Source organism: Carlito syrichta, unplaced genomic scaffold (genome assembly GCF_000164805.1).
Source record: "Carlito syrichta isolate Samal-C Ts95f unplaced genomic scaffold, Tarsius_syrichta-2.0.1 Scaffold306846, whole genome shotgun sequence".
Taxonomy (NCBI): Eukaryota; Metazoa; Chordata; class Mammalia; order Primates; family Tarsiidae; genus Carlito; species Carlito syrichta.
The window spans coordinates 417,042-427,417 of NW_007250942.1; the positions used below are offsets into that span (position 1 = coordinate 417,042).

Sequence of the window (10,376 nt, forward strand, 5' to 3'; positions counted from 1 at the left end):
CTCCAGTCTGGGCGACAGAGTGAGACTCCAACTCAAAAAAAAAAAAGAAAAGAAGAGAAAAGAAGCTTAAAAAGAAAGAACAAAGCCTCCAAGAGAGAAGTGATTATATCAAGAGGCTGAATCTAATATTAATTGGAATCCTGGAGGCAGATAGAGAGACAGAGACCACCCCGGAACAAACATTCCATGAAATTATCCAAGAAAACTTCCCTCATCTCATCAGAGGTGCAACCATACAAACACAACAGATTTTCAGAGAATCCCTACAGCAAATCAGAAGACCTACTCCTAGATACATAGTAATTCACTTACACAAAGTAGGTATAAAAGAAAAAATTCTAAAGACAGCAAGAGAGAAAGGTCAGATTAGCTACTGGGGAAGACCAATTAGAATAGCAGCAGACTGATCTACAGAAACACTTCAGGTTAGGAGAGCCTGGAGCCCAATCTTCAAAGTTCTCAAAGATAAACAATTTCAACCAAGAATTACATACCAAGCTAAGGTAAGTTTCATCAGTGATGGAGAATTAAAATCCTTCCCAGACATTCAATCCTAAGAGTTTATGCCACCTACAGACCACCTCTACAAGAAACAATAAAGAAAGTATTTAACACAGAAGAAAGAAGAAAAGAATGGCCATGCCCTTCCAAGAATGCAGGAAAAAGATTGAAAACCCACAAATATCAACCCAAAAATCGAAAGAAAGACGACAAACAAATAAACAAACAGCAGCAGCAGCAACAGACTCTATAAGAACCTCATGACAGGAATAAACTCTCATATCTTGATAATTAGCCTGAATGTGAATGGACTAAATGCACCACTGAAAAGACACAGAATGGCAAATTGGATAAAATATGATGCAATAATATGTTCTCTCCAGGAGACTCATCTCACCAGAAAGGATACACAGAGACTCAAAGTAAGAGAATGAAAAAGGTGAACAGAACAGAAAAGAAAGCAGGAGTTGCAATATTAATATCAGACAAAATACCTTTTATGCTAAAAAAAAGACATGGAAGGTCACTACATAATGATAAAAGGTTCAATACATCAACAAGAAATATCATTCCTAAACATATATGCACCCAACATAGGAGCACCAACTTTCATAGAGCAGCTTCTAGGCAAACTTAAAAAAGATATTGACTCTAACATATTATAGCTGGGAACTTTAATAAACCATTAACAGCCCTAGACAGACCATCAATACCCAAATCAACAAGGAGATCCAGAACCGCAATATGACGCTTGACAAAATGGACTTAATTGATACCTACAGAACACTCCACCCAATAACCATGGAATATACATTTTGCTCATCATCACACATCATGCTCTAATCAACCACATCCTCGGCCATAAATCACACACAAACAAATTTCATAAGATTGAATTACTGCCATATACCTTCCTAGACCAAAGTGGAGTAAAAATAAACATCAACAACAAGAAAGTACCCCCAATACCCACAAAAACACGGACACTAACCAACATAATGCTGAACAACTCCTGGGTCAACACGGAAATCAAAACAGAAATTAAAAGATTCCTGGAAACAAATGAAAATGAAAAAACATCTTACCAAAATCTCTGGGATGCCATGAAATCAGTCCTAAGAGGGGAATTCATATCTCTATGAACACACATGAAGAAAATGAAAAGATCACAAGGTAACAGCTTAACAAATCACCTAAGGAAGCTAGCAAAGCAAGACCACCAAAACCCTAACTTCAGCAGAAGAATCCAGATTACCAAAATAAAAACCCAAATTTGGGACATAGAAGACAAAAATATAATACAAAAAATCAATGCAACAAAAAGCTGATTCTTTGAAAAGATAAGCAAGATTGATGGACCCCTAGCTAGAGTGACCAAGAAAAAGAGAGAAAAAGCCCAAATAACACAATCAGAAATGCAAAACATCAAGTCACACCTGACCCCAAAGAAATATGAAAGATGATCTGAAATTACTATATACACTTGTATGGAAACAAACTTGAAAACCTAAGTGAAATGGAAGACTTTCTGACAATAGACAACCTCCCCAGATTGAAACAAGAAGAAATTGAGACCCTAAATAGACCAATAGCATTTCAGGAAATTGACTATGTCACAAGAAAACTACCCAAACACAAAAAAAAGCCCTGGACCAGAAGACTTTCCAACAGAATTCAACAAAAGATACGAGAAGTTGATACCAATTCTATTGAAAGTATTTCAGGCAGTCGAGAAAGATGGAACTCTCCTCAAATCATTTTATGAAGCTAACATCACACTGATACCCAAACTAGATAAAGAGTCAACAAAGAAAGAGAACTACAGGCCAATATCCTTGATGAACATAGATGCTAAAATTCTCAACAAGATTCTGGCAAACCGGATCCAATAACACTTCTCAAAAGTCATCCACCATGGCCAGTAGGCTTCATCCCTGGGATGCAGGGCTTGGTTCAACATCTGTAAGACTATAAATGTAATTAAATACATCAAAAGATGCAAAACCAAAAGTTACATGATTATATCATAAGAGGTAGAAAAAGCTTTCAATAAAATCCAGCATCTCTTCTTGTTAAAAACCCTCAAACATCTAGACATAGATGGAACAAACCTCAGAATAGTAAGAGCCATCCACAAGAAACCCATAGCCAACATACTGCTAAACAAACAGAAACTGGAAACATTTCCCCTGGAAACTTGAACAAAACAAGGATGCCTACTCTCACCCCTCCTGTTCAACATAGTATTGGAAGTCCTAGCTAGAGCAATCAGACAAGAGAAGGAAATCAGGGGTATTCAAATAGGAAAAGAGAAAGTTAGGTTATCCCTTTTTGCAGACAACATGATTCTTTATCTCAGAAACCTCCTTGCACTGATAAAGGACTTTGGCAAAGGCTCAGAGTACAAAATAAATGTGCAAAAGACAGTCACATTCCTATACACCAACAATAAACAAACAGAAACCCAAATAAAAAGTATAGTCCCATTCACAATAGCCACCAAAAAAATAAATAAATAAATAAAAAAGAAAAGAAAGAAATACCTTGACATCTTCCTCACTAGAGAAGTCAAAGACCTTTACAGCAAACACTGCAAAACACTGTTCAAAGAAATCAAAGATGACAAAAACAAATGGAAAAATATTCCATGCTCATGGATTGGAAGAATCAACATTGTTAAGATATCCATTCTACCCAAGACAACCTATAGATTTAATGCAATTCCCATTAAATTACCAGCAGCATTCTTCTCAGACCTGGAAACAATACAGGAATTCATATGGAAACATAAATGATCACGAATAGCCAAAACAATCCTCAGTCCAAAAAAAAAAAAAAAAAAGTGAGAGGTATCACACTCCCAGACTTTAAACTTTATTATAAAACTACAATAATCAGAACAGGCTGGTATTGATACAAGAACTGGCATATAGACCAATGGAACAGGATAGAGATTCTGGAAGCAAAACTTCAATTTCTTAACCAACTCATCTTTGACAAAGCCTCCACCATCAACCAAATGGTGCTGAGAAAACTGGCTGACCACATGCAGAAGATTAAAACAAGACCCCTCTCTATCACCATACACAAAAATCAACTTTAAATGGATCAAAGACCTACACATAAAACCTCAAACCATAAGAACCTTAGAAAATGCAGGAAACACCATTGTAGAAATTGGAACTGGCAACCGAGTCCTGATCAATACCCATGCCATAAGAGATAAGACAGACAAGATGGACCTCATCAAACTGACAAGCTTCTGCAAAGACAAAGAAACCACCCAGAGAGCAGGGAGACAGCCCACAGACTGGGAAAAATATTTGCCAACTGTATATCTAACAAAGACCTAACATCTAGGATGTACTAGGAACTCAAACATGCCGAAAAGAAAAGGAAAAACAAAAACAAAAAAACAGTCCCATTACAAAGTGGGCAAAAGATATGAATAGACACTTCTGAAAAGAAGACATACGAGCAGACAACAGATACATGAAAAAATGCTCAGTCTCACTAGTCATCAAAGAAATGAAAATTAAAACCACACTGAGATACCACCTAACTCCAGTCATGATGACCATCATCAATGTCAAAAAACAACAGATGCTGGAGAGGATGCAGAGAAAGGGAGATACTTCTACACTGTTGGTGGGAGTGTACACTAGTACAACCTCTGTGGAAAACAGTGTGGCAATATCTAGAAGATTTAAAAATTGATCCCCCATATGACCCCACAATCCCCCCACTGGAAATATACCCAGAGGAACTCAAATCGCTCTATGAAAAAGATACCTGCACATGCATGTTTATTGCAGCATTATTCACAATAGCAAAAACATGGAACCAACTGTGCTGCCATCGAGAGAGGTCTGGATAATAGAATGTGGAACATATACAAAATGGAATACTACACAGTCATAAAGAAGAACATAATTATGAACTTCACAGCAACTTGGATGGATTTACAGTCTTTAATTCTGAGTGATCTATCACAGAAACAAAGTACTGAGGTTCACATGTTCTCACTCATAAGCGAACCTTGAACAATTATCATAATAAGAAAGGAATTGGCAGTTGTGGGAAACTTCCAGGGGAGGGTGGGCACACCTCATCAACAAGGGTACCTGCATAATGAACATTTGTATAGCTAACCCGAATTGTACCCCACATCTGTAAAATAAAAAATTTAAAATAAAAATTTTCTTTAAAAAGAAAAAAATCAGAAAGTAATTTTAATATTTTTAAACCGTTAATTTCCAACAATACTTTTTGTGTGTGCATCCATTTGTACAAAATTGTTTCAATGTAGAGAAAGGAAAGAGGATATATACTAGATTCTGTTTGTAGAAAGAAAAGGGGGTCAGAGTTGGGGAAATTTGAGGCAAGGAAAACATGTAAAAGAAGAAGCGTGGGAAAGAAAGAAAGAGAGGAAGAGGGAAGAGATGGGAGAAAGAGAAGGAAAGAGGAGGGAGGGGAAGAAAAGGGGGAGGGAAAGGGAGTCAAGGGGAAGGAAGTTCGTCATAAAAAGAACATATGCAGTTTCACCCACTCTATAAAAACAAGTCACCCACACACGTGAAATTAATCACTTGACTATTACACTTTCTCCTCTATGTGGGGTAACTTCAGGCCGTTTTCACTTTATTCCTTATTACTTCAATATTGTATGAATTGTCTGATGTATTTATATTGTTCCAGCTATCTATTAGCACATAACAAACTGCCTCAAACTTAGTGAATTTTTAGGCAGAGCTCAGTGGGGACAGCTCGTTCTATTCCACTCGGCATCAGAAGCAGCTCAAAGGCCAGTGTATTCCCACGTGTGGCAGTGAATGCTGGCTATGGGCTGGGGCTTGTTCAGGTGATATCTCCTCAGGCAGACCTTTGTGGTAACCCAATCTGATGTAGTCTCCCACCGGTCTCTACCACAGTCCCTGTATTGTTTTCTTAATAGTAACTGTCATTAGATGAAATTGCTCGATCGGCGTACTCAGAATTCGTACAATGACAACAGACATGTTGTCCGCTTTGTTCACTGCTGTATCCTTAGGGTGTTTCAAAATCTGGCACATAGAAGGCACATAATAAACATTTAATAGACACGAGTGGGTGACATTGATGACAAGTAGAACAACTTTGATCATCATTGGTTAATGATACACTTTTGCCAAGTAAAGGCAAATGTGTCAGAGAAAGATAGATGTATAAGGAGGTCTCGTACTCATTCCATGGGAGAAAAATGGGGGAAGGACTTGTTGCCCCCTTCAACACATGGTGGAGCAGGCACACGGAACTGTAGAGGAGAGGGGGGAGGCAGTAAGTGCCACAAATGGAAGCTTGGTGTCCATTTTTATTTTATTTCTGAACTCTGCGCATAAAAAGATTCCTCTGAGCTCTGCAGAGTTGGGTCTTTCAATGCATTCTCCCATTTCATGATGGGTGATATACAAGTGGACCTGTCTATGCTATGCTGTGTTCAGCAGTTTTTTTTATCTTAAAGGTATGACCCTTGTTCCCCACCCTCCCTATTCACCCACTTAAGCCACTTGGGTTTGGTTTGGTTTCTCCAAATGAAAAAAGTTCTCAAAGGGAAACGTTTTGCTGATGTGGAAGAGGTGAAACAAAAACAAAAAATGGCAGAAGCACTAAAAGTCATCAAAATCGACAAGTTCAAAGACTGTTTTGAGCAGTGGAAAAAACGTCTTGATAGGTGTATTGCATCAAACAAGTACTCTGAAGGCAACTGAAGTTTAAACATGTAAGAATAAATACACAGTTTTTTAATAAATAAATTCCAGTTTTGGGGGCCCCTCTTGTACACGTGCAGATATATATGAATAAACATGAAAAGTCATTGAAGGGCAGTAAACCACTAATAATGGTGGCTAACATTTGAGGGTGGAGGTGAGAACTTTCACTTTTTACTTTTTCACTTTCATTGCTCCTTTACATGCATTTATAATTATCCAAGGACCCAAATGTCTTTTTAAAATTAAGTATTTCTACATGCACAAAATTTTTCAAGACACCAGGGCATGTATTTTGAAAATAATAAAACTCTTATAACTACATATAACACTTTGCCTGAAATTCCCAGTGTTAAATGGTACTTTGGTATCTAAAAGAGCCGAATAACCGACACAGTTAAGTATGTGTGTTGTATACAACCCTAGAGGGGAATCTTGCTGCTAGAACACTTTGTTTACCACTGTCTCTTTCAACCTGCCTAGAACTTAGTTATTTGTCAAATAAGTATTAGCAATGTTTACAATGTCATAAACCAGTTTGAAACTCTAAGGTTTTCATTCCGCTTCTTGGTCAATTACAAGTCTGGAAATGACTTCCCTCCCCCAAAGCAGTTTTGCAATTTCCTCTGTAGCCAAAAAAAAAAAAAGTGGCCACAATGATGGTTTTTGAACTTACCAGAGGCTCTAATTTTAAAGACTGCTGTCGCTTTCTGGCCCTCTCCTGAGCTTTTGTCGTGTGCCCAAATGTCAGGATTTGTGTTTTCGGTGCATTTTCTGTGGATGACATGTAGTTCATTCTTGCCTTTGCTTTTATACTATTCAGTCGTGAAAGCACAGAATTTTCCACATGCTCTTCGATATTTTGCAGGTTGAATTCACTGTCTGTGGCCTGAGAGGTCATCCTTACTCCTGGAAAGGATAGGGTCAGGAAAAGAAAAATGAAGAATAGATCGAAGGAGTTGGGGTAGGAAGTTAGTGGAGGAGAACTTCAGGACTAGAGCGAGCTGAATTCGCTCCTTTCAGGGAAAGCACATCAGAATCACCCCAGTCTTCTAAACTGCGGACCTGAACCAAAGGGATGAACATTAGAAACTGTGCCTGGGTTTCAAGAACCTCCCTTATGGTGGGGGTGGAACCGAGAAATCTGGATTTCTAGCAAGTTCTTGGACGCTGCTGCTGCTGCTGCTCCTACAGCAAGTGGTGGTCTTGGAACCACACTGGGCTCGATTTGGAAGGACGAAGAAACATTCAACTATATGTCTCATACATCTTCCAGGGAGCTTCTTCAAAATGCAGCAACTCTCATACAGGCCATCTGAGAAACACAGCCTAGGTAGGTGCTCACAAGGAAACAAAGGAATAAAATATTTGAGGGCTAAATCCCAAAACAGTGCTTCTGAAGCGTTCATGTGCAGGAGAATCACCTGAGAAACTTGCTAAACACAGATTCTAATTCACACACTTTGAGGAGCAAGGTCCTAAAACCCTAGCATGAGTCTTTCTAAGTGGTCTTGCCCTCTTCACCCCCATGCACACTCCCACCCCATGAGATAGGTGGAGACACTTTAAAACACCGGTTATGAAGCTCTCGATTCAGGTGTCAAAGACCTAGATTTCAGTGTGGATCAGTGCTGGCCAATTTTAATGTATACAAGTTTAATTTTAATGCTCAAAGCAATCGCACTAAAAGAAAGGAACAGGTGAAGTTAATTTTTGGAATGTTTTGTCGAACGTCTCCAAAACATTATCATCCCAACACACAGTCAATATAAAAGTGACTATGGCATTTTGTTTTTTCGCACCCCGCCTTCGAAATCCAGTGGGGGTTTTTTTTTTGGTTTTTTGTATTTAGAATACGTCTCAATTCAGACGAGCCACAGGAGGGCTAACGGCTACCGTGTTGAAGAGCGCGGATCTAGATTTGACCACGCGGTGTGAGACCTGGGATGAGTCTCTTGATTCCGCTCTTTCTCACTTCTCCACCCGAAAATATTAGGTAGATGACCGTCAGTCACCGAAACGCCCTTCCATGGATTTCCTCTGCCTCTTTGAGCCTTCCCTTTCTGTTCTCCGAGAGCCAGGCTGAATTTCCCGCACGGCAGTCGGAGCCCATCCCCAGGGATCGCTTTCGCAGGACTCACCAGGTCAGACCGGAGCAGCAGCAGCCTCCGAGGGTCTCCAGGGTCTCCGAGGGTCTGCAGAGACGGAACAACGCCAGCTCTGGGGAGCGGAAAACCCGCGGTAGCGGGCGCTGTTTCTCGTTGCCTAGCAACCACCAGGCCACGGCGTCCCCCATCGTTACGGCAACGCCTCGGCCAGCCACGGCTCTCGGTCCAGGAGCGCGAAGGCAATCAAGCCAATCAGTGTCTCCGGGACATTTCCTACGCCGCTGATTGGCGGAGAGCCTGCACAGCCTGGCTCCTCCCCTTCGCCGGGAAGGGAGCGCTTCTTAGAGCGTGTAAGCAGGTCGGCCAAAGGAAGGGCGTGATGTCCACCTTCATCCCAGCCTCCTACAGGAATCTCTTTTTCTGTTTTCCCTCCAGAGGCTTAAGATTTCCTTGACGTTCGCTTTCATCTACATTTCTCTCGTTGGAAGAGTGGAGGATTTCAGGAGAGGGTCGTGCGTTGTTGGGGGTCCTACTCTCCAAGGGAGCGACCATCCTGCATCCCTACCCAGACCATCCTGCATGGTGTGGGTAGGGACCCCCACCATCCTGCATCCCTCCCCAACCTGCCAACCTTTTTCCGAGTGAAGGCGCAAGAAATGTAGGCTCTTTCCCCCGCAGACTGCACCAACTTACAACGTGCTCCTTTCAGCGAATGTTCTTTTGCATTGGGAAGGGAACTTAGTGTCAGGCGTCTTTCTTGGTTCCTGCGTTCTAGCTATCAAAGCAGACCCTGGACCTTGTCAGGGCGTTTAGTCTCACTTGAGTTCCCAAACGATTGTTGCTCATGCTGGATGGAGGCGACCCCATCGAAGTCTCCAGTGCCCTCTGCTTCCTGAAGATGCCACGTCCCAGATGCTGATCTGGGAAGAAGCTCTTTCACCTGCCTTGAAAAATTGTTGCACAAGCTCTGGTTTTCAGCCTTCCCTTCCAAGTGACAGAATCAACTGTAGAACTCATTATCTTACGTTGTTCTTTGGGGTTCTTCTTTTTTAAACCTTTGCGATTTGTTTTTTGTCTTGAAAGCCAAGCCCTGTATGAAGGGCTTTACGTTCTTGTACTCACAGCTTCCATTTTTCTGAATCTTAGCACATTCAAGTATGTATTTCCACATACGGGTGTGACACTACCTAAAAGGCAGAGAATCACCATATAACGATCAAGCTGGAATGGAGATTTCAGATGACTTAATCCAGCTCCCCTAACTGATTAATAAGGGAACTGAGACCCAGAAGAAGCAAGTAATTTACTCCAGGTCTGAAGGCTAGTCATGCCAAAGACAAAATTAGAATACACGTCTCCAAATTCCTGATAAGGAACTGGAGAAGGCAAGGGAGTAAAGTCAGTTTAGAAACAGTTTAAAAATTCAGAAAAACCTCAAATGTAGATAAAATAATTTCCTAGAGATGAAAAGTACACACAAAACTAGTTCATTAATAAAAATGCAATCATTTATATAAACTCATAATTTAAAAAATTCGAAGTCAACCCAATGTGTCAAAGCATGCATTTATAGTAGGCAGTGTTAGACACATCCAAAAATAGATTTTATTTTAGATGTGCAGTGGAAATTTTAATGTATTCCCCGCAAAGTTTATCCGGTTGGCACAAAGTTTATGGATCCTCAATCCCAGGATTACTTTTCCAGTACATGAACATGGATTGCATGCAATGTTACCATGTACACCTGAAAGCGTTCCAAAAGCTAAGAGGGGGAGGTGGTATTCGAAGGCAGAGCTTTATGAAGGCATAAATGGTATATGAAACACTGTTCATCAAATCTCTCCACTTTTTTTAATGTGGCAAGATGTTCTCTTCATTATCAATTAACCACTAAGTCAATGTAGACAGCTTTGTGTCTAGTCTGTTGATTGTATTCATAGTTCATATAAATAATAATAGTTGTTACTATTTACTGGTTGCTTCCTGTGTGTCCCCGTACTGTGCTATATACTTTGCAGTC

At 40.3% G+C, this 10,376-nt stretch overlaps 1 protein-coding gene across 1 annotated transcript in view; it reads right to left on the reverse strand.

The window, feature by feature from the left end:
- Positions 1 to 7,149, reverse strand: part of DNAH6 (dynein axonemal heavy chain 6) — a 310,610-nt gene extending 303,461 nt beyond the window's left edge. The window contains exon 1 of the mRNA XM_008063442.2: positions 6,925 to 7,149. Coding sequence (XP_008061633.1) covers positions 6,925 to 7,149 — 225 coding nt within the window. The remainder of the gene's footprint in view (positions 1 to 6,924) is intronic.
- Between the last annotated feature and the right edge of the window lie 3,227 nt (positions 7,150 to 10,376).